The 25,257-nt window shown below is 39.6% G+C and overlaps 1 protein-coding gene across 1 annotated transcript; it reads left to right on the forward strand.

The window, feature by feature from the left end:
- Window positions 1-6,121: 6,121 nt before the first annotated feature.
- Window positions 6,122-23,095, forward strand: RAB33B (RAB33B, member RAS oncogene family). The gene is made up of 2 exons (XM_059378521.1): window positions 6,122-6,370; window positions 20,282-23,095. Exons 1-2 carry the CDS (start codon window positions 6,122-6,124, stop codon window positions 20,720-20,722), a joined length of 690 nt encoding a protein of 229 aa, XP_059234504.1. The 3' UTR covers window positions 20,723-23,095.
- Window positions 23,096-25,257: the final 2,162 nt, after the last annotated feature.

Genomic DNA, 25,257 nt, shown 5'->3' on the forward strand with positions numbered 1-25,257 from the left:
TATATTTGATATGCCGATAATAGAGTTCTCTTTATTTTCTACCAGCTAATCCCTTATTACCTCAATCCCGTCATAGTTAATAATTGTTTATATTAAACATTACATGGTCAAATTCCTATGTGGTTTCTATTTCCTGACTGGACCTTGATTGATAGAATTTTCAGTTATTTTTACATTTATTGAGAAGTAAAAAAAAAAAAATCTCCCAGTTTGTGGTCTGTCTTGGAGAATCTTCCATGTGCATTTTGAAATAGATGCATATTCTGCTATTGTTTGATGTGATTTCCTCTGAATATTAGGTCAGATGGGTTGATAATATTGTTAAAGTCTTCTTTATCATTACAGATTTTAAAAATCTACTTGTTTATCAAATACCAAGAAGGAAATGTGAAGTCTTAGCTATAATTTTGGATTTGTCTATTTCCCTTTTCTTTCTTTTTTTTTTTTTTTTTAAGATTTTATTTATTTATTTGACAGAGAGATCACAAGTAGGCAGAGAGGCAGGCAGAGAGAGAGAGGAAGCAGGCTCCCCGCTGAGCAGAGAGCCCGATGCGGGACTCGATCCCAGGACCCCGAGATCATGACCTGAGCCGAAGGCAGCGGCTTAACCCACTGAGCCACCCAGGCGCCCCTATTTCCCTTTTCTATCAGTTTTTACTTCATGTATTTTAAGCTTTCTTGCTCTCTCTTCTTGATGAATTGATCTTTTTATATTATGAAATGCCCCTCTTTATCTCTTCCTAAAGATAGGCCAAATTCCTTTTCCTGAAGTCTACTTTGTCAGACTTAAGTAGATATTCTGGCTTTATTCTGTTTGCTTATCTTGTTCCATCATTTTACTTTGAACTTGTCTGTGTCTTTATGTTGATGATAACTTCTTTTTTTTTTGGTAAGCATTAGTACATAATTAGGCCTTGCTTTTCTATTTAGGGAGGTATGTCTTCCTTTTAATTGCAGTGTTTAGACCATTTACAATTAATTTAGTTTTTGATATATCATTTTCTACTTGTTCAATCTACATCTTTTTCTTCTTGTCTTCTTTTGGATTAATTAGTAGCATTTCATTTTAATTTCTCTGTTGGCTGCTTTTGTGTTTTATTGTAGCTGTTCTAAGTTTTACCATATGAATCTTGAACTTATCACAGTTTACCTTCAAAAAATATCATACTACAACACACATAATATAAAATATACAGTGGAAGCTTAAACAGTGCAGAGGTTAGAGGTGCCAACCCCTTTTTTCTCTGGTATTCTGTTAAACAGGTTTCACAAATTGGGTCTGTTAACCACAGTACCTTTAGCAACTCATATAGCGCCTGTTTTTTATGTGGTAGGTGCTCAATATTTTATACATAGTATTCTCTTATATTTAAAATTCCTGGGGTGTCTGGGTAGCTTAGGTGGTTAAGCATCTGCCCTCAGCTCCGGACATTGTCCCCAGGGTCTTGGGATCATGTTGAGCTCCCTGCTCAGCTGGGAGTCTGCTTCTCCCTCTGTCTCTCCACCTCCCCTTGCTTGTGCTCATGCATGTGCTCTAATAAATAAATCTTTTAAAAAAGTAAAAATAAAATTCCCTTTAGGGGTGTCTGGCTGGCTCAGTCAGTAGAGCATGTGACTCTTGATTTGTCAGTTTTGAGTTCAAGCCCCACACTGGGTGTAGAGCTTATTTAAAAAAAAAAAAAAAAAACCTCTGAATCTAACTCCTTTTTCATTCTTCACATCTTCTGATTTAAAAATCTTAGCTATTTTTATTTTGCCATATTTTATTGATCATTTCAAAGAACCAGCTCTTTCCTTTTTGACCTGTTTTATTTTTCTGGATTTAATTCTAAAACTCGGTAAGCTAATCTATAAAATGGTAGTAGTAATTTACTGTTTAAGTACTAAAATGAAACTCTGCTATTTATACTGTAGTATCTTTTTTTAAAAAGTATTTTATTTATTTGACAGAGAGAGAGTTCATAAGAAGGGCAGAGAGGCAGGCAGAGGGTGGGGAAGCAGGCTTCCCGCCGAGTAGAGAGCCAAATGCTGGGCTTGATCCAGGACCCCAAGATGATGACCTGAGCCAAAGGCAGAGGCTTAACCCACTGAGCCACCCAGGCATCCCTGCAGTATCTATTTTATATTTGGGGTTACTATTAAACACAGTGGTATGTTAATCTTGTGAAGGCCCATAAGACCAGTTCTATACTTCTCTGGGGAATTGAGTTCTCTCTTTAATGACTCCTACCATCAGCTGGGATGGACAGCTAACCAGAATTGTGAGAAGAGCCCTGATATAGGCTGGTGGTTTTCAGTGACAGCAGGGAGGGGCCACAGATTTGTCCCTCAGGGGCATTTGGTAATGTCTACAGAGGGTTTAGATTATTACAACTAGGAGTGGAATAGTACTGGCATATATTTGGTGGTAGCCAGGGATACTGCTGAACATCCTACAATACTCAGATCAGCTTCCCACAACAAAGAATTACTGGCTCAAAATGTACTCAGGGCGAAACTGAGAAACCTTTACCTGGGCAAGCAAGAGAACTCTCCTTTATCCTCTGTGCTCAGTCCTGAACAGAAGAGTGAAATTGCCTAGGGGTGCCTGGGTGGCTCAGTGGGTTAAAGCCTCTGCCTTCTGCTCGGGTCATGGTCTCAGGGTCCTGGGATTGAGCCCTGCATCAGGCTCTCTGCTCAGCGGGGAGCCTGCCTCCCCCCCTCTCTCTGCCTGCCTCTCTGCCTACTTGTGGTTTCTGTCTGTCAAATAAATAAATTAAAAAAAAAAAAAAAGAGTGAAATTGCCTAGGAGCTATCCCATGGTAAGATGGGTTTAAAAATGGCCTCTGCCACAGGGAAGCAGCAGCTCTGCAGAAAAAGCTGAAAGTAAGTAATTATACTTTGTACATAAGATTACCCTTATTTTGTGGGTTCTAATATTCATTCACCTTTTTCCATTAGAAAAGTATTTTTGTTTTTTAAAAAGATTTATTTATTTATTTACTTGGGAATCCATCCCAGGACCCTAGGATCATGAGCGGAAGGCAAGAGGCTTTAACCCACTGAGCCACCCAGGCGTCCTGAAAAGTATTTTTAAACATACATCTAAATAAATACCCTAAATCATAAATTTATAAACCTAAATAAGTACCCTAAACCATTTATAATGTTAGTTTTTTAAAAATATTTTATTTATTTGACAGAGATCACAAGTAGGCAGAGAGGCGGGGGTGGGGTGGGGGGGTGGGGAGCAGGCTCCCTGCTGAGCAGAGAACCTGATGCAGGGCTCCATCCCAGGACCCTGAGATCATGACCTGAACCAAAGGCAGAGGCTTAGCCCACTGAGTCACCCAGGTGCCCCTATAATGTTCCAGCTTTAAGTTATATTGCTATAAGTTCAAATTTAGTCTCTTCTCAGCTATATTGCAAAGTATTAAGAAAAAGTTACATGCTGATATTTTGAGGCCAAGTAGTAGTGCCAGCAAATAGAGAATAATTCCAAGGACAAAATGAATTTTCAGAAAACAGGGCTGCATAATCCATCTACTTTTCAAATAGCAGAATCTCCAAGTATCAACCTGGAGGTTCTGGGATTATTCAGTTAAGAAGAATGACATACTTCAGTCACACAGTGTCTCTCAAACTTCAAGCTGAAAATATAAAATGCTTCATAACGGTGTCAAGTGTTTATAGTATTTCTTCTCTTTAAGTAGGCTGAAATGTGTATAATTGGTAAAGGGCTCAAACTGACAAACTTTATGCAAAAAATTCTCACTTCATTAATTTATTCATCATTTGCTGTAAAGCAGTGAGCTTTCTTTCTTTCTTTCTTTTTTTTTAAAGATTTTTATTTATTTATTTGAGAGAGAGACAGTGAGAGAGAACATGAGTGATGAGAAGGTCAGAGGGAGAAGCAGACTCCCCATGATGCTGGGAGCCCGATGCGGGACTCGATCCTAGGACTCCAGGATCATGACCTGAGCTGAAGGCAGTCGTCCAACCAACTGAGCCACCCAGGCGCCCCAAGCAGTGAGCTTTCCGTCAGTACTCAAGAACTGATAATCTGGCTGGTAAGATACAACATATAATTATGAAACTTAAACAGTGAAGACAGTATTCAAAGACCAAATAAACAATACCCCAAAAAACAAAGAACATTCTGAAGTCATCAGGAAAAGCTTCAGAGGTGAAACTTTTGAAGAATAGGATTTAGATAGACAAAAATATTTCTAATACAGTTTAGTAAGAGCTAATCTGAAAAAGATAGTATATGAAAGAAAAAGAGTCTTAGGATGCAAGAATGTTAATGCTTTTTTTTACTCATCCTTTGCAATTATCTAATTATCCAGAGCTTTGAATTCTTCAACTGGTTTTTGTCCTAAATCTTCACCTTCTTTGAATGGGTACTTTACAGGTAGAGTAAATTAGAGGAATATATTTCAAGGCCTTTTAATAGTGTCTGGGATGATCAATCCTCACAGAAATAACCTCACAGATAAACAATTAGAATTTTCCAGCCCATGTTTTAGTTTCTCTAACAGGATACTGAATAAATGTAATTGGCATCTACATTCAACCAGGTGAGTAAACTTTTTTTTCCTGGCTAACATACCTTGCTCTATTAGTGACTGTATAGTTTTTCTAGAGCAACAGAAGTTACTATATATTATGGCTATCGCAAATTCCTGGTAATTCTGGGTAGCCTCGGGTTCTTCCACTAATTTCCAATGACTGCATTTTCATTTTACCTAATGGAATAAGCAATTTATCTCCTTTCTTAGAATTTTTAGTGCTGTACTGTTCCCTTTACTCTAAAGCCCACCATGTCCTCCTCTCCATAGGCCTTGACTTTACAAGCGGCATAAGCATTTGCTCAAAGGGGCGGGGGCGGGGGGTCTTGTCACTGCAAAACAAAACAACTTTTCACAAAAAAAAAAAAACAAGGTTCGCACATTTTGGACCTTTTGAGTTACTGTGCGGGAGGTTTCATCTGACGAATTCCAGAGAAGATTCTTTCCGGTTGGGTGGTCTCGTCTGTTCATGTTTTTCTTAGTGGGCCAAGACAGCTTCTGCGTGCGCTCAGGAACACGGAGCGGCCACATCATCATCACCCAGGTATTAAGACATAACTAGGGCATAATGGGTTTATTCTCATAGAGAGTCCGTCTGGACACAACACCCGGTTCAATGCCCCTAAGTGTCCCACCAGTGATCTGCTCTACTACTTGGGCCTGGGGCATCCGCAAAACGAGCCCTGGGCACCAGAGTCCCGCGGATACCCTCACATGGCCTAGCGGGCGAGGAAATTCATCGTGCCACGGCGGCGGCGGCCTCGACCTCCCCACAGGCTCACGGACAACTCCGCGAGGCCGGGGGCTCGCCTCCACTCGCGTCCCGGGCCTTCCGGCGGCACCTCACGCCTCATCCCCTACAGTCCTCGTTGCTACGTTCCCAAGTCCCGGGGTCCAGGGAGCCCCGAGGGGGCAGGCGGCACAGCCGATTCCGCGCCCCCCGACCGCAAGCCGAGAGAACCCGCTTCCACCTGCAAGTCCGAGGATCCCCCAACAACGTCAACAAGGGCGCCGAACCCTACATCCCAGCCTTCCGAAGACCTTTCGGCTCCTCACCAGGCACACGCCCCCGTTCAAGGCGGCTCTTCGGCCCTCTCGCGAGAGAGGCCTGGTGGTGCCTCCTTCCTTTCAGCTGTCTTTCTCTCCCCGCCCCCAGAGTGATTGCGCGGCTTCCTCCGGAGGGCGGGAGTCTTGGACGAGGCGAGGCCGGTCCAGTCTGGGTGCCGGGCCTAGGGCGCCGGGCCGTCTTCAGGTCGGCTCTCCGCACCCGCCGTCAAGCCTCCGGTAGGGCTCTGGGCCGTCAAGCCTTTCCAGGTAGACCGGGCTGAGGGGAAAGACGGCGGGGCGGAGCCGCGGGCTAGGTGGGAGGAGCAGCGAGACGGGGCCGCTGGACGCCACACCTGCGCGACGTGGGGGCGGGAAGGTGCGCACGCGCGCTGCGGGGCCGGAGGGCGGTGGCTCCTGCGACGTTACGCTTCCGAGCCCGCACACGGGGCGCCCACGCTCGAGGTGGCGTATTCTGTCTTTCTGCGTCTGCTTTCCTCCGCCTCAGTTCGGGGCGGGTCCGGAGAATGGCTTCGGAGATGGAGTCGTCTCTGGAGGCGAGCTTGTCATCCAGCGGTGCCGTGTCTGGGGGTTCAGTGTTCCTGCCTCCGGCTCGCTCCCGTATCTTCAAGATAATCGTGATCGGCGACTCCAACGTGGGCAAGACGTGCCTGACCTACCGCTTCTGCGCTGGCCGTTTCCCCGACCGCACCGAGGCTACCATCGGGGTGGATTTCCGAGAGCGTGCGGTGGAGATAGATGGGGAGCGCATCAAGGTGAGCGGAGGGGGCAGTGTCAGGGAGGAAGGATGCCTTGGGGTGACAGGTTCCGACCCCACCGGGGGTTGATCGCTGGCCATGTGCAACGTCTGCATGCCGTCTTTTCTCAAGCTGATGTAGAGATTGGAGCTGGGGCTCGGAAGGATTTATATATATAAAACTTAGAAGGCAGTGCTCCACAAACTTGAATGTCCCGCGATTTACCCGGCCAACTTGGTTTTTGTTTTTTTTAAATGCAGATTCTGATTTAGTAAAGCCGCCGGTGATGCAGATGCAACTAGTCCGTGAATCACACTTTGACTAGCAAAGAGTGTAGAAGGTATCCGTTGACTCGTTGGCAGGGTCTCATGTGCTGGGAGGCAGGGAAGTAAGGCTGAAGGAAAAACAGTGAAATTTCTCAGGCATGGAAAACATTTAATAAATATTGTATATTAAAACAGTTGTCTGAGCACTGTCTCAGATATGGTGGCAGTAAAGCCTTACTGCCTTTGAGGAAGTGATTAGGTGTTCTCTGGCGTGCAGTTTGCTTCAGAAGTTTCAATCTGACATTGAGTTGTTGAGAAAAGTCTATTTTCCTGCAGAACCATTCTATACACAATAGTTCCTACTTGGTTTGCCAGAAAACACATTCTTAGTACCACCCTCTCCCAATTCTTTTTTTTTTTTTTAAGATTTTATTTATCTATTTATTTATTTGACAGAGAGAAATCACAAGTAGACAGAGAGGCAGCCAGAGAGAGAGAGAGAAGGAGGAAGCAGGCTCCCTGCTGAGCAGAGAGCCCTGTGCGGGACTCGATCCCAGGAACCTGAGATCATGACCTGAGCCAAAGGCAGCGTCTTAATCCACTGAGCCACCCAGGCGCCCCCCCCAATTCTTAATTCTTATTGGTGGCTCTGGAGATTAGGGAGGCACTTATATTGGAGAAGGGAGTAGGCCCAAGGCCAAGATTAGGGTTCTGAGGGATTGGAATGGGTGCATTGGAAAATGAGGATCAGTGACAGGGCTGAAACCTTCTGCTGGTATACACTTCTTCATTCCAGACCACCACCGAGTCTGCAGCCACGGGCTAATACCACCCCTTAAAACATGCAGAACCCAGGAAAAAGCTATGCCTTCCTTATACTGTTTATTTTTTTGCTCAAATTAGTATGTATCTTTACCTCAGTCCCGTGGTGGGGGGAGCAGACTCATTTTTTCATTCCTCCCTTCACATCCTTGAGGCAAGAACAATTTATTTTTTTAGTTCTTCAACAGCTGCCCTTCACCACCACCCCGCTCCCCAGAGGGCTTTAAATGCTAATGATGTAAAGGAAAAATAGGGTTGAAAAGAATCAGCCCTCTATAGGCCCTTTTGCGTTTTAGTTGTTTTTTTTTTTTTTTTAAAAGATTTTATTTATTTATTTGACAGAGAGAAATCACAAGTAGATGGAGAAGCAGGCAGAGAGAGAGAGAGAGGGAAGCAGGCTCCCTGCTGAGCAGAGAGCCCGATGCGGGACTCGATCCCAGGACCCTGAGATCATGACCTGAGCCGAAGGCAGCGGCTTAACCCACTGAGCCACCCAGGCGCCCTTATTTTATTTTTTTTAAAAGATTTTATTTATTTACTTGACAGAGAGAGAGTACAAGCAGGGGGAGTGGCAGGCAGAGGGAGATGGAAAAGGAGCAGGGAGCCAGATGTGGGGCACGATCCCTGGACTTTGGGGTCCTGACTGGAGCCAAAGGCAGACACTTAACTGACTGAGCCACTCAGGCACCTCAAGACTTGCCCAGTTTTAAAACTGGAAGTCCTGCATCCCAGGAACCCCTTCAATCTCAGGCAGACTGGGGTAGTCAGTTACTCTAGTCCTAAGGCAGGTTCTTCAATCTTTCAGGGTCCATTTTCTTTTCTGAAAATACCGTATTTTCAGATGGTAATGAATTGGGATTCATATTGGGATTCAGTTGGGATAATTGGGTGATAATACCACATGAGATTAGGTGGAGGATTATATGAGAACATATGTGTAACAACTGGTTCATAATTGGTAATCTTAAGAAAATTCTTCTTCCTTAGTAGCTTAACATCATTACTCCTCTATGGCGGCACCACTTCTGTGGCTGTGCACTTAAAGCATGAAGCACAGATAAAGTAGGGCATAAGCAGACTGGTTAAGGTGAGAGAAATTACCCCCAAAAGCATGATTTTAAAGAAATAAGTAGAGGGAATAGAGGCAGGAGAGGAGTTAGGATTTTCCTCCTTTACCTACTTATGGCTTGCCATTTGTACTTGAACATCTCAGATAAATCAGTTGCAAATTTAAGAGACACTTAAAAAATATAAAACGTGTCCATTGTCTAAGCTGAATACTTAACTACTGGAATAAGTGCTGGCAGTGATAAGTAAACCAAAAGCCATAAATGTGATGAATCTGGGAGCACAGAGCTCATTCTTCTGATTGAGAGCAGTAAGGAGAAAACATTTTTGGGGGGGATTATTCCTCCTGAGCTTTAGCCTAACCTGTTTGGTTGGGGGAGACCTGGGTACTGAGTTTCTTTTTCTTTGAAGGCCTTAGCCATTGACTTCTACCTCCAACTTTTAAGACTTGAAAGATTTTTGTTATGGTTGAAAAGACTGTAACAGAAATATTCTGAGATTTCTGTAGTAGAAAAAGATACAACTATTTTGGACATTTGCTTTCACAAAGTTTTAAGAAACAAAAGACATTTCAAAATATGTGTATCCCCATACATTATACATTGGACTTAAAAAAAAAAAGGTTTATTTATTTGAGAGTGAGTGGGGAGAGGGACAGAAGGGGAGGGAGAGAACCTCAAGTAGACTCCCCACTGAGCAAGGAGTCCTCATGGGGCTTGGTCTTAGGACCCTGAGATCATGACCTGAGCAGAAATCAAGAGTGGGTGGTGCCTGGGTGGCTCAGTGGGTTAAGCCGCTGCCTTCCGCTCAGGTCATGATCTCAGGGTCCTGGGATCGAGCCCCACATCAGGTTCTCTGCTCAGCGGGGAGCCTGCTTCCTCCTCTCTCTCTGCCTGCCTCTGCCTACTTGTGATCTCTGTCTGTCAAATAAATAAATAAATAAAATCTTTAAAAAAAAAAAAGAAGAGTGGGATGCTTAACTGACTGAGCCACCCAAGCACCCCAGAACATTTTTTTTTTTTTTTACTATTTTTAGGGGTACCTGAGTGGTTCAGTTGGTTAAGTCTCTGCCTTTGGCTCAGGTCATGATCTCAGGGTCTTGGGATCAAGCTCCACCCCCCCAGCCCAGTCAGGCTCCCTGCTGAGCAGGGAGTTTGCTGCTGCTGCTTCCTCTGCCTCTTCCCTGAGTATGCATGCTTGCTTCTTCTCTCTCTAATAAGCAAGTGAAATCTTAAAAACCAAAACCAAAACCAAAACAAAACTTTTTTAGTGTCTTAAAAAAAATTGAAGTGAATGTAGAAGAGCTTTATTCCATGTCCTGATTCTGCTTTTTTGTTGTTAACCTGTAATACATCTTAAGTGCTGCTCAAATGGTCATACATATTTTTTCTTCGGAAAATTTTTAGCCTAATCTGAAATGACATGTCTTTTCATCTTTCATCTTAAAGTGAAAGCTAAAACATTATGTTTCTTTACTAATAATATGACATTCTAGACATTTTTATTTGTTTGGTAAAAGTGAGATGTGTTAAATATATTTTTTTAAAGATTTATTTATTTGAGAGAGAGAGAGTACATGTGTGCACACCCACGTGAGTGAGGGGAAGGGGCAGAGGGAGAGAGACTCAAGCAGACTCCCCACTGAGTGGGGACCCTGACGTGGGGCTCTGTCCCACCACCCCAAGATCATGACCTGAGCCAAAATCAAGAGTCAAACACTTAACTGGTACCTCGTGTTAAATTTTTTTAATTGTGGACTGGAGGTTTTTTAAAAGCATGCCTTAGGGCAGTGCCCTTTCAGAATCAGTTAAAATGTTTTATGAAATGTAGCAAAGTCTATATTTGTTCGCTTTTTCCTAAGTACTATGTATGTATGGTTGAAAAAGGAAAATCTTGTTTGCAGAATTTTGGAAGTTGAATAAAATTATAAAATGAGTTCTTTAAATAAAAACACATTTGATTTTTAAATTAAGAATCTCAACCTAATCCTTATGCTCCTTCCTTGTATGTGTATCCCCATCATAACTAGCTCTGTTCTTTTCATACAAGCATTTACAATGGCAGACACCAACAGAATAATTAAAGCCTCATGTTGCATTTAATCTATCTTCTCATTAGGGGTCAGCAGTTTCTATTTGAACATTGGGATGGTTTATCAATTATAGAAGTATGACGTTTTGCCATGTTAAATACAAGATGTTAATATTAACTAAAGGAACATAATCAGGACACCTCTTCCCCTGTTGTTAAAACAAGTATTTAATGAGTAATTGCAAGAAAGATGACATTTTTGTTAGTCACAAAGAACTATGATATATCATAGGGGTTGGCAAACCATGCTTGAGGGCCGAATATGGCCTGCTGTCTGCTTTTGTGTGGCCAGCAAGCTAAAAGTTATTTTTACTTTTTTAAATGGTGGGAGGAAAATTGTAAGAGTATGGTTTCATGACAGGTGAAAGTTATGTGAAATTCACATTTGAGTGTTTATAAATGAAGTATTGAAACACAACTGTGTTCCTGTATTCACATATTGTGTTTGCTTTTGCATTACAGTGGCAAGAGCTGAGTAGTTGTGACACTGTTAGGCCCACAGAGCCCAAGATATTCACTCTTTACAGAAAAAGTTTGCTGACCCTGATATAGTGCATAGATTTTGTGCATAGATATAGTGCATAGATTTGACCCTGATACAGTGCATAGATCTCCCAGATTGGAAGAAGAGGTATGTACCTAAAAAGATGACCAGCAGAACCAGGCGATGAATGAGTGCCAAGTTACTGTTTGGATGTGGGTGGAGGAATCATTTGTGTTTGGAGTGCTAGATGAGGTTTCACAGAGGGAGGGCAGAGCTGAGGGGGCTTTTCTGAAGAGGACCATCGGCAGGATGCTCCATCAGGATCAGAGGTTCTATAGTAAGGTGGCAAGTGGGAAGAATGTGAAGGTGTTGGTAGCAACATTTGGGAGGAGTCTAAAACACAAAGCTAAAGAGTCTAGGCTTCATTTTGTATGCATGGTGAAAAGTCCCCAGTGTTTTCGGAAGATAAATGTGGCAGCAATAGAGGATGCATCTGGAGTGAGATTCAGTCTACCCCGTGACTTGGTTTTCTATCAACTTTCTCTCCCTTGGTAGTCATTTGACTGTTGTCAGCTGTCAATCCACGAAGATAACTTTTAAATCTTTGTTTAGCCTTCCTCTCTCCTCATCTCACTCTGAATTTCCTACTGTCGTCTAGACATGGCTATTTGGATTATCCCTCCTTTGCCTTGAATGTCTGAGGTGAGTTCATCTTCCTTGGCAAATCTGCTGTTCCTGTTTCTCCCCACATCACCTAGGTTGTCATGATGGCATCCTTTTCCTCAAGGCCTCATTCCTCTCTTTTTTGTACCTAACTTCAGCCGGTTCTCTACATGCATGACATGCATGATTCTCTCATCCACCCTTTGTTGAAAATCCTAGGTCAGGTCTTTCTTACCTCCCTGTGAACTGTTGCAGCAACTCAACTCATCTCTCATCCCTAGTTCTCAGTGAGCCTGTTTTGTACATTGTTGCCAAAATGCCAGATTAGTGTTGCATTTAAGGGAGATTAATGTATCCTGCCTCAGATGTCTTGGATAGTTCTCCATTATATTATAAAATTCCAGTTTTAAAAAATTAATGTAGGACTTCCTTTATCTTGCTCCAGACTGCTTTTCAGACTTTTTTCCCCCATTACTTTCCTTCAGGTACCCTATAGTCTAGCTGCTTATTTGCCGATCCCTGTGTTTCCCTTTGCATGCCCCGCTCTGCCTGGAATATTTCCTCTGCTCGTATTTCAGCACAGGTAATTCTTCCCTATTAAACTTAGTGTGTCTATCAAAAACACCCCATCCCTCCTTCTCCATTCTATTTCTTCTTTCTGTCAACTCCCTTCAGCACCTACCTGAGCCTTTAAATGATCTCTTAACTCACTGTACTATTTAGATGTCTCTGTCTCTTTTATTAAGTCTTCTTCGATCTTACTCTGAGCAGGATCCATGTCTAGTAATGCCATAGACTTCACTGAGTATCTAGCTTTAGTTTCTAGTTTAGGTTTCTAAACTAGGTAGTACTTAGGGGATACACGTTGAATGTGTGGAAAACAAGGACATCAGTTGGTAGGCTACTCTGGTAAAATCCAGAATTGAGGTGATAATGGAAACTAATGGAAGTTTGATAGCTGATCAAAGAAGGAAGATTATTTGGGTTAATACCTTTATCGTTTTCAGTCAAGCAAAAACAGTATTAAGTCATTTTAGCCAGATAATTTTTCATTTTGGTCATAAAACTACTAAAAGAAATTTCATCAACAGTAAGACTCTACTGTTGGGATTGAGCAAAGAGATAGGTTGCCATTTTTGTTTGAACTTTGTACTAGAATTTAAATAGAGATTTGTGAAATATTATTAAAGTATATTTTACATTGTCCTTATAATGTGTAAAGTGGGAGTAATATCTGTGGGAGCATGCATTAGCCATTTTTTGTAAAACATTATTAAATTGGGAAAATTACTCTGAAAATATTTCCTAATTTAACCAAACAAAGGCATGTCACTTCCTTAGGTTCCAAAGTGTTATTCTCCTTTTTAAAGCACTGTGTATCACTCTACTCATAGCTAAACCTCAAGACTTTTCTAAACTGTCATGGGGTTCTCCACTGAGTATCTCCCTATGCCTGTCTCTCTTTTAGTCAAAGTTTCCTCTTGCCTTTTATGGCTGACAGTGTTTATCATTTGTCCTATCCTTTCTTTGCAGAGTCTCTCTTTGCTCATCCCAGTCCCCTTGCCCTTGCAAGTGTCCCATGCAGGCCTGAAGGTTGCAGACAATAAGGTGGTGTGCCTTTGCCTGAGCCTTCACTGTTTCAACAATTCTGTCAGTGAAATTTTGAAGGTTCTTTTAAAATACCCCTTTGGGGGATGCCTAGGTGGCTCAGTCCGTTAAGCGTCAGCCTTCACCTCAAGTCATGATCCCTGGGATCCAGTCTCTATCAGGCTCCTTGCTCAGTGGGGAGCCTGCTCCTCTCTCTGCCTGCTTCTCCCCCTGCTTGTGCTCTACCCCGTCCCCTCGCCCCCTGACAAATAAATATAATCTTTAAATAAGTAAATAAACACTCCTGTGTAAATGCCTCTTTAACTTAGTAATTACTTTTATGGCTTTCCGGTAAAGTGTGAGAGTTACTATTTCAAACCTCTTGTTTCCTGAAAGTCTTGATAGGGTAGAATGCATTATTCTGAACAGGATTGATGGAAATCCAAGTATTATTGAGTCTCTCCCATCCTAAAACAAACAAATGGTTTTCTTAGGGATAAGCAGCCTCATCATCACCACTTTTATTGAGGACTTTCATAGTTCTTTGAGGCAGGTCTAAATTCTGGGTAATTATTATTTGTTTTAAAGTTTAGTTTGTTTTTATAGAAAAAGTGGTTGGTGGGGCACGTGGGTGGCTCAGTGGGTTAAGGCCTCTGCCTTCGCCTCAGGTCATAATCCCAGGGTCCTGGGATCGAGCCCCACATCGGGCGCTCTGCTCAGGAGGGAGCCTGCTTCCCCCTCTCTCTGTCTCTGCCTGCCTTTCTGCCTACTTGTGATCTCTCTCTGTCAAATAAATAAAATCTTAAAAAAAAAGTGGTTGGTTGTTATGGAAAACAAAAGTAGAAATAAAGGGAGAAATTGCTTTAAAGATAGCATGGTTATTTGGTATTATTTCCTGGTGTGCTTTTCATTTATTTATTTTTAACTTACAAAGATTCTTTGCTTAAACCCTTTAAAATCATTCTTCATTGATGAAATGGTTTTTGAGTACCTGAGCTACAGGAAATCTTTTTAAAAGAGAAAAGATCAGGTCCACTTTCTTTGGACAGCTTTTATATGTCATTCAAATTATTCCCCAAATATCTTTCTAAATGTTAAAGATATAGCATGGAGTGGGTTTTGTTCTGGGTTTTTTGGTCACTCTAAAAAACTTAATTTACATGTCATAAGATTTTCCCTTTTAAAATATACAATTTAGTGGTTTTTAGTATAATCACACGGTTTAGTGTATTATTTACTATCCTCACTATCTGATTCCAGAAATCCGAAAAGAAACCCCAGGCCCATTTTAACAGTCACTCCCTGTTCCTTCCCTTTTCTCAACCCTGGCAGCCACCAGTAGGTCTACTTTCTGTCTTGGATTTGCCTATCCTGGACATTTGATATACACAGAATCTTACAGTATGTGGACTGTGGTGTCTGGCTTCCTTCACTTTCTAGATTCATCCATGTTGTAGCATGTATCAGTACTTCATTCCTTTTTGTGGTGAATAATACTCCATTATATGTTTATTAGTTGATGGACATTTGGGTTGTTTTTACCTTTTAGCTATTACAAATACTGTTGCTATGAACATTTGGGTACAAGTTTTTGTGTGAACATATCTTTTCGATTCTCTTAGGTACATATCTGGGAGTGGAATTACTGGGTCGTATAGCAACTCTGTTTGTTTCTTTTAAATAATTTATGGAAGTGGATTTCAGATAACATAAGATTAACTATTTTATTTTATTTTTAAAAAGATTTTATTTATTTATTTGACAGAGGCACAGCAAAAGAAGGAACACAAGCAGGGGGAGTGGGAGAGGGAGAAGCAGGCTTCCCACTGAGCAGGGAGCCCAATATGGGACTCCATCCCAGGACCCTGGGATCATGACCTAAGCCGAAGGCATACGCTTAACGGCTGAGCCACCCATGCACCCCAAGATGAACTATTTTAAAGTAAACAATTCAGCAGCATTCAATAGATTCATAATGTTGTATAACCACATCTCTGTCCAGTTTTAAAATATTTCCATCACCACAAAATAAAGTCCCTCCCCCAGTCAGCAGTTTCTCCCCATCCCCCAGCCCTGGCAACCACCCACTCTGTGTTCTATCTCTATGATTTCTCTATTTTGGATACTTTATGTAAATGGAACCATAGAATATATGTCTGGCCTCTTTCACTTAATGTATTTTAGAGGTTCATCTGTGTTATAGCACGTATCAGTACTTTGTTCCTTTTTGTGGGTATATCATAGACTGATTAACTTTTTGAGGAACTGCCAAACTGTTTTCTAAAGTGGCTGTACTATTTTAAAATACATCCACACTAGCAATATATGAAGGTTCCAATTTTTCTACATCTCCACCAACCCTTGTTACTGTCCATCTTTTTTGTTTTTTTAATGGCCATCCTGATATGAGTGTAAAGTGTTATTTCATTTGTTTTTTTGATTTGTATTTCCTTGATGGCTAATGATGTTGAGTCTCTTGTCATGTGCTTATTGACCATTTGTACATTTTCTTTGGAGAAATGTCTATTCCAATTCTTTGCCAGTTTTTAAATTGGTTTATTTGTCCTTTTATTATTGAGTTATGAGAGGTCTTAAATATTCTGGATGGTACACCCCTCTCAGATATTATTTACAGCTCTTTTCTCCCATTCTGTAAGTTGACTTTCACTTTCTTGATAATATTCTTTGAAACACAAACATTTTTAATTTTGATGAAGTCCAATTTATCTGTTCTTTGATTGCTTGTGCTTCAAATATCGTATCTTAGAAACCATTGTCTAACCCATTTGTCACAAATATTTATCCCTAGGTTTTCTTCTAAGAATTTTATAGTTTCAGCTCTTAAATTTAGTTTTTTTAAACCATTTTCGGTAAGTTTTTATATACGGTGTGAGGTAGGAGGTCCAACCTTGTGTTTTGTATGCTGTGCCAGAACCATTTGTTTAAACAACTATTCTTTCTTTTGTTGAAAAGCAGTTGACCACAGGTATATGGATTTATTTCTGGATCCTAAGTTTTGTTCTGTTGATCTGTATCTTTAATCTTATTCCAGTAGCACAGTCTTGATTATTGTAGCTTTGTGTAATATCCTTTGATATCTTTTTTTTTCTTTCTTTTAGATTTTATTTATTTATTTGACAGAGATCACAAGTAGGCAGAGAGGCAGGCAGAGGGAGAGAGAGAGAAGCAGGCTCCCTGCTGAGCAGAGAGCACGGCCTCGGACTCGATCCCGGGACCCCGAGATCATGACCTGAGCCGAAGGCAGCGGCTTAACCGACTGAGCCACCCAGGCGCCCCTTTAGAAGCATTTTTAATTGTGTGTTGAGTGTTTTTATTCTAAACCTGTTAGTAGGGATAAAAACATTGTATTTTTTTTTTAGATTTTTTAAAAGATTTTATTTATTTATTTGACAGAGAGAGCACAAGTAGGCAGAGAGGCAGGCAGAGGGAGAGGGGGAAGCAGTCTTCCTGCCGAGCAGAGAGCCCGATGTGGGGCTCAGTCCCAGGACCCCGAGATCATGACCCAAGCCGAGGACAGAGGCTCAACCTACTGAGCCACCCAGGTGCCCCAAAAGTTTTATTTTTTTAAAGGAAAGTTGTGGGGCACCTGGGTGGCTCAGTGGGTTAAGCCTCTGCCTTTGGCTCAGGTCATGATCCCAGGGTCCTGGGATTGAGCCTGGCATTGGGCTCTCTGCTCATCGGGGAGCCTGCTTCCTCCTCTCTCTCTGCCTGCCTCTCTGCCTACTTGTGATCTCTGTCTGTCAAATAAATAAAATCTTAAAAAAAAAAAAAAGGAAAGTTGTATTTTCAAATAAAGTATTAGCTCTTTGCATACTCAGTGTAGCTAGTCTATGAGTGCTTATTTTATAGGGTTTGAAACTAAATTTTACTTTCACTGGTGTAGAAGCTAAGACCGAGAGGTATAACAGTCACCTATGGCACATAGGAGGCATTGAATTAATATTTAATTTAAATATAATATATAAATATATAATATACTATATTATACTATACTATAATATATAATATACTATATTATATATTTATATTATTATATATTATTTTGATTGCATTTCCTTGATGGCTAATGATGGCTAGTAATAATATATATTATTATATTTATATATAATATATAATATATATAATAAATTAAATATTTGTTAATTTAAATAGTCTTTGATGTTAGTAGTTCTTAGTTTACCTTGCTGACAACTTATTTGCTTTTATCTCTGATTTATATGATATTGAGTCTTTATGGCCTATTTACCATTTATATTGCTTACATCACAAGAGTGGTATTTTATAGTAATTTATTTTGTGACATGGTTTTTGGGACGGCATTGAGCCCAAACCTGTGATTTAGTGAGTAAATGTGAGTGTAAGGGATAAATAAAGATTTTAAACAGTGTGCGGGGTAAGTAATTTTAGGATACCATTCAGCTACATGTAAGAGAAATTCCGCTATGATTTAACCATGTAAGGTTTTCTTTGTCTCATGTTATAAGGAGGCAGCAGTCTGTGTGATGGTACCTTGTCAGTTGGATTCCAGGTTTATGCAGATTTCTGCCATTCCTGTGTGTGGTCTTCTCCTTCATGCTCATAAGATGGTTGCTAAACCTCCAGTTATTATATCCCATTCCGGGCAGAAAGGGTAGGGTGAGAGAGGTACAAAAGGCATGTGCCAAATGCTCTGTCTTTTTAAAATCACGTATCCATAGTTTTCCTGGAAAACTCCATTGAAAGACTGTCTGCACATCATTTGGCCTCCCTTAGTTCCAGGAGAGCCTGAGAGATCAAGTTTATATAGCATTTTATATTTCTGCCTAGAGCAAAATTTGGTTTATGTTAATTAAAAAGAACGGGGAATACTAAGAAAATGAAGAAATTTGGTTTTAAAAGAACTACCAAAAAAAAAAATCAGAGCTGATAAAATTTAAGGTAGCTTGGGGGTGCCTGGTGGGCTTAGTCAGAAGAGCATGCAACTCTTGATCTTGGGGTTGTGAGTGCAAGCCCCACACTGGGTGTAGAGATTACTAAAAAAAATTTTTTTAAGTTAAGGTACCATAGAAGAGATTAGTGATATTTTAATCTCTAATCACATGTTTTAAAATGTATTTATTCATTTGTTACATCTTAATTGAGCACTTACCATGTGCTGCCATAATCTGAGCACTTTATTTCTTATATTCTTCTTTGTGGGCCATCTACAGAATCCCCTCATTTCCCTCTACTTTTGTGTCATTCTGCGAAAAATCACCAGTCTAGGCTTCTCTTAATTTATATAAGTAGTACAAGTCTTTTGGTCAAAATTTACCTAAGCAAATCTTTTTTTCTTTTTTTTTTTAAAGATTTTATTTATTTATTTGACAGACAGAGATCACAAGTAGGCAGAGAGGTGGGTGGGGGGTGGGGGGGTGGCGGGAGAAGCAGGCTCCCTGCTGAGCAGAGAGCCCAATGTGGGGCTGGATCTCAGGACCCTGGGATCATGACCTGAGTGGAAGGCAGTGGCTTAACTGACTGAACCACCCAGGCAGCCCATACCTAAGCAAATCTACCTCTAGTCTTTTCTGCCTTATCACTTAACTTTTTTAGGAAGTAAACAAAGGCAGGGTAATTCAGTGTTTTAAGAGAATCATAACACATGACTTATATTTAGTTTTAGATAATTATTTTCCTCAACTCCCCCCCCAACCCCCATATTTCAATTAGGAGATATTGGGATATTGGAATAGTCTTACTGTTAGATACTTTTAGGTTAAGTAAGTGATTTTTCTGGCCTTTTAAGATTTTCAAGGGGGATTTCATAGAATGTCTATATATACATATATACATGTGTATATGCATATACACATATAGGTTTGGGACTAGACCTAATGACTCCTAGCATCTGTCTTAAGTGGACTCTTTTAAGTTAGTCTGGTGAAAGGTAGAATGGCGTATAGTAACCAGTATCCAGATTTACAGGAATTAGACAGTTAATTGGGGCACCTGGGTGGGTCAGTTGGTTAAGCGTCTGCCTTATGCTCAGGTCATGATTCCAGGGTACTGGGATCGAGCTCTGCATGGGGCTCCCTGCTCAGTAGGGAACCTGCATTTCCCCTCCTTTTGCCTGTCCTCACCCTGCTTGTGCTCTCTCTCTCTCTCTCTCTGTCATATAAAGAAATAAAATCTTAGAGAAAAAAAATTATGGGGCACCTGGGTGTCTCAGTCATTAAGCGTCTGCCTTTGGCTCAGGTCAGGTTCCCAGTGCCCTGGGATAGAGCCCCACATCAGGCTCCCTGCTCTGCAGGAAGCCTGCTTCTCCCTCTCGCACCCCCCCTGCTTGTGTTCCCTCTCTCGCTGTCTCTGTCTTTTTCTCTGTCAAATAAATAAAATCTTAAGGAAAAAAAAAGAAAAAGCAGACACTTAACATATTTTTTAAAACCTGATATATTTCTATTTACTATTGTATTTATTTCAATAGTTTGTTGTTGTTGTTTAGAGATTTTATCTTTTTGTTTGAGAGAAAAAGAGAGAGCATGAGAAGAGGGAAAGGGAGAAGCAGGCTTCCACCTGAGCAGGGAGCCAGAGGTGAGACTCCATCCCAGGAACCTGTGATCATGATCCAAGCTGAAGGCAGACACTTAACTGACTGAGCCACCCACATGCCCCAATTTAATATTTTAAAATCAGTTTTTGAGGTATAATTTCATCCAAACAAATTTAACTTACTGAATTTAAGTGCTGAGTTGAAATATTTGTTCCGACACTTGTATTGATTATGAGCTAACTATAAGATCATGATGTCTGGATCCCATAAATTACATTGAAAAGGCATTATGGATGGGAACAAAGTAATTTAAGTAAAGAAGTACTAAAGACCATGTGGAATTGATTAAAATATTCAATATGTATAATTGAAATGAAATTCTCAGTTTTCTCTCTCTTTTTTTTTTTTTTCGTTTTCAGATCCAGTTATGGGACACAGCAGGACAAGAACGATTTAGGAAGAGCATGGTACAGCACTATTACAGAAATGTCCATGCTGTTGTCTTCGTGTATGATATGACCAACATGGCTAGTTTTCATAGCCTGCCATCTTGGATAGAAGAATGCAAACAGCATTTGCTAGCCAGTGACATACCACGGATTCTTGTTGGAAATAAATGTGACTTGAGAAGTGCCATTCAAGTACCTACAGACTTGGCACAAAAATTTGCTGACACACACAGTATGCCTTTGTTTGAAACCTCTGCAAAAAACCCCAATGATAATGACCATGTGGAAGCTATATTTATGACCTTGGCTCATAAACTTAAGAGCCACAAACCATTAATGCTTAGTCAACCCCCTGATAACGGAATTATACTGAAGCCTGAACCAAAGCCTGCAATGACATGCTGGTGCTAAGTAACAGTCTTTATTCTGCTATCTAATTTTGACTAAAGAAATGCTTTTGAAGTATGACAGTGATAAGTCATAAGATTTAATCTCAAATATAATGGATCATCCTGACATTTTACTATTTATCATTGTCATGCTCATTTTTGTATTTTGTATCTACTTAATTACATTTGTCATTGTGACAACACAGGACAAAAGTTGGTTTGCATGTGAGGTTGAAAATGAAGTGAAGGTAGGATGAATCAGAATATCTTCCCATTGAGAGCCCAGTGAAGGAGGCTTCAAATGAGAGCACGTTGGTATTTTAGGAGTAGATGACTATATAATCCTGTGTTCCTGGGATTGAAAAAAAAAAATCAAGGGTTTAAGACATACTTACTAGGTATGTCCTTTGAATGGGAAGTGTTCTCATTAGGACAAAACTGGTATTGCCTCTCCCTAGAATTCTTTCTTTGTATTATTGATGTATTTTATTGCATTATTATTGGTACATTTGAGAACCAAAACTGTATTTAATTCCAGTGTGGGGAGAAGGCATAGAATATTTTTTGGTTCTCAGTGCATAAAGAATGACTGGATTCCAGAGATTCCAGATGTGTAGATTTCGAATCAGTATATCAATCAGATCTACAGAAGTCATTGTTATCTTTAGGAAAATAATTTGAATTGTTTTCTTACTAAATTCTACTAAAATATGCAAATGTAAGTCTGACTTTAATGTCAATGAAGTGACATAATAAGGTGCTTTATAATTTATTTTGGTATATTTAGTGAAAAACCAATTGAAAGCATTGGAGAAGTTATAACTTGGGGGAAAACAGGTAAAATGTGGTTCCTGGCTACTAAGACCTGTTCTTAGCTCTTAGTAATTCCAAGCTGTGTATCTGGCATAGTATCTCTTGCTCTCCCCCATCATCAGTCAATTTAACGACTAAAGGTTGAATTAACAAATCAACATCCATGTGGAATTGTGACTCCGAAGGCATACCTCTAATTCCTTGGAGCCTGCATATAGTTCTGTAATAATATTGTGTTGCAGTGTATCAGTCTTTAAAATCTTTAAATTTTATGGTCACAACGAGCTGTTCTTCCTCAGTATGAAAAATAAAGTAGGTATTGAGAAATACCTTGTCTCTCTTCCTCAGTGGTGTAAAGAGTAGTTCAAGAAGTTTCATACCCTAAATATGTTTATTTTGAGCTTAAGACTTTGCACATAGAAAATAGTAACTTTTCATACAAAGCTATTACATGAATGGAATGTAAGCCATGAACTTTAACTGAAGTGTGCACATTCACTAATTCTGATGGATTGATGCCCTTGATAATTTTGGAAATAATTAATCCAAAAGATGATTATACTTATAATATTTTCAGAATGTGGGAAATCAGGTAATCTAATCTGGTTTAGGATTTCTGTTTAATCATCATGATGATCCTAATTGGAGAATTTAATTATAAAAACAAGATAGTGCTATTAAAAGTACTGAAAAATAATTATAGGAAATAATTATTCGGTTTTAAATATTAGAGCTTAAGGAAAAACAAGTTGGCTTTGTCTGTGTTTAGGGAGATTAATCCATTTTTCCTATCATGCTAGAATTAAAAATGGTTTGAATTTAAACTGTTGATTTGTAACTATTTTTGTAGTAAAACAATGACAACTGTGCTAATTGTGGTGGGTGTAACAGTTTTTTAAAGAAGGGAATCTGTTTATTGCTTTTAAAACATTTTCAAGTGTGGGAAGAAAGTTTACAAACTTTCCAAGCACATTTATGTTTTTAAGTGCTGTTAATAATGGTTAAAAAAATAATATAACTTTCTTTTTATAAGAACGTAAAATAGGTATCATTTATAGTTCTGTGAAAGAACTTATTTTTTCACTTTAATATTTATTAATTTTAAAATATTTGTATCTCATTTGTAGTGATTTACTGTTTTAATTTTTTTCTACACATGTTTTTATTTTTTAAAGAGCACACTTATCAGTTGAATGGGGATAAAGGTTTTAGATATTTTCCAAAATATTTATAAAACACTTCATTGTTGAGAAATCACTTCCGGAATGGTGGCTATCAAACAAATAATTATAAATTTTTAAAGCACAAGTCACACATTTTGTAACTCCTCTGTGAATTTATTTTAATTATGACCCTTAACAGAAAACTTCAGGTATATTTTGGGAAAGTCTTAATTTGAGAACACCTGAAGGGAGCTAATCCAGAATCTAATGTAGTTAGCTATTAATGACGATGCTCTATTGACAATATATTGCTAATATGTTTCCTCATTAAATCTAAAGTTAAATAATTTCATTGTGGAATAGTGTCATTGTAACATTTCCCTTATGAAGTTCAATAAACCAGCTTTGCCATAAAGAAATTGTGTTTCATTCCCTTTGTTTGGTTATTAGGATGATTACAGAGTAAAACAAAAAAAAGCTTTTTCCACTCTGGCTTCCAGGTAATGTATAGTACATTAGGAAAAAACAAATCTATTTGGAAATACATTTGGGGTTAGAGAACTTTTCAGAAAAACACCTAAATATTTCATAATTAGATGATAAGGGTAGATTTTTCATTTGTGTGGCTGAATAATCAGTTTTTTTGTTTAACAGTACTTCAGGGCAAACAAACGCTGTTAAGAATGGTTGACATCTTCAGATTCAGAAGTAAAACAGTTGAACAAAATGAGTAATTATAAATGACAAAAAAGAGAAAGAATTATGTTGTCTAAAATCACAGTTTCTACCTTCTCGTTACTGATTCAGGGTCTTTAGGAGAGTGCGGATTGGGGCTTGGGACCCTGAAGTTGATACTGCTTATCCAGCCCATTTATTTCATATAAGTTACTCTTCTGCTCAAATACAAAATTGCATTATTCAAGAAAGACTGCTTTCTTAATCAGATATTAAGATAAGCTGGTTAAGGGCGCCTGGGTGGCTCAGTGGGTTAGAGACTCTGCCTTCACCTCAGGTCATGATCCCAAGGTCCTGGGATCGAGCCCTGCATCGGTCTCTCTGCTCAGCAGGGAGCCTGCTTCCTCCTCTCTCTGTCTGCCTCTCTGCCTACTTGTGATCTCTGTCTGTCAAATAAATAAATAAAATATTAAAAAAAAAAAGATAAGCTGCTCAAGTCTTATGAGGGCAATTTGCTAGAGCCTGTGTGGCAAGAGTTAATTGATAGGAATAACCTGATTTATCAAACATTTGTCAAGGGCTTTTTTTTCCCCCCTAGATTTATGTATAGGAAGTATATTCACATGGTTCAGTATTTGGACCACATACAGATGAGTAAACAATGAAGTCTCTTTCCCTGCTGTTTTCAGCTCTCTGCTGCTTCCACCGCAAACAATCGGCAGCATGAGTTTGTTGTTTCTGTACATAACAGTATATCCTGAAGATGAGTTCATATTAAAATATGTAAGATCATTTCTCTCTTAGGCCTCATGGAATTCCTTCAGCTGACCATAATTTAGACAGCGTTCTATTGCTAGACATTTGGGTTGTTTCCAGTCTTCTGCTATTACAAACTGTATTGAAATGAATAACCTTTGACATAAGTTATTTCGTAAATGTTTGTATGTCTGGAATATGTCCAAAGGGCAAATTCCTAAAAGTGACGTTGCTAGATGAAAGGTCAGTGCATTTGCCAGTGGGGTTTCTAATTGCCCTCCTCATAGGTTGTGCTAATGTGCGAAGAGTGGTTTCCTTAAACTCTCACCAGTGCAGTCTGTTATCAAAGGTTTTAATCTTTGCAAATCAGTAGGTGAAAAATTGCATTTCTCTTACTGCGATTAGGGTTGAGCATCTTTTTAATGGTCATTTGTAGTTCTTTTTCTGTTGAATTGTCTGTAACCTTTGTTCTTTTTACTGATTTGTAGGAATATGTTATATATTTGAGAAGTTAACCTTTTTTTTTGGTGATAGGTGTTTTAAATCTTTTTTTCTATTGTGTTCTTTGCCAATTGACTTCTTTTAATGGTTTTGGCATGAAAATGCTTTTAATTTGTCAAACCTAATGATCTTTTTTACGATTTTAGTTTAGTTTTATGTCACAATTAGAAAGATCTTCCTTATTCTGAGGTAACCTAAAAATTCTCACATGGTTTCTCAGGACAGGTGGGTGGCTCTGTCAGTTGGGTGTGCAACTTTTGATTTCGCCTCAGGTCATGATCAGGGTCCTGGGATGGAGTCCTGCTTGGGCTCCACACTCAGCAGGGAGTCTGCCTGAGGATTCTCTCTTCCCTCTCCCCTTGCTCCTTCCCCTGCTCACATACTTGCTTTCTCTCTGTCTAAAATAAAAATAGACAAATCTAAAAAAAAAAATTCTCATTTAGTTTCTTGTAGTACTTTTATGGTTTGTTCTTTTTTTCCCCCCACATATAAATCTTTGATCCAGTTGAAATTTATTTCAGTGAAAGATAAGAGCTATGAGCACAAATTTTCTTTTTAGATGACACTTACTTGGCCTAACACCATCTTTTTTTTTTTTTTTTAAAGATTTTATTTATTTATTTGACAGAGAGAGATCACAAGTAGGCAG

Source organism: Mustela nigripes, chromosome 1 (genome assembly GCF_022355385.1).
Source record: "Mustela nigripes isolate SB6536 chromosome 1, MUSNIG.SB6536, whole genome shotgun sequence".
NCBI lineage: Eukaryota > Metazoa > Chordata > Mammalia > Carnivora > Mustelidae > Mustela > Mustela nigripes.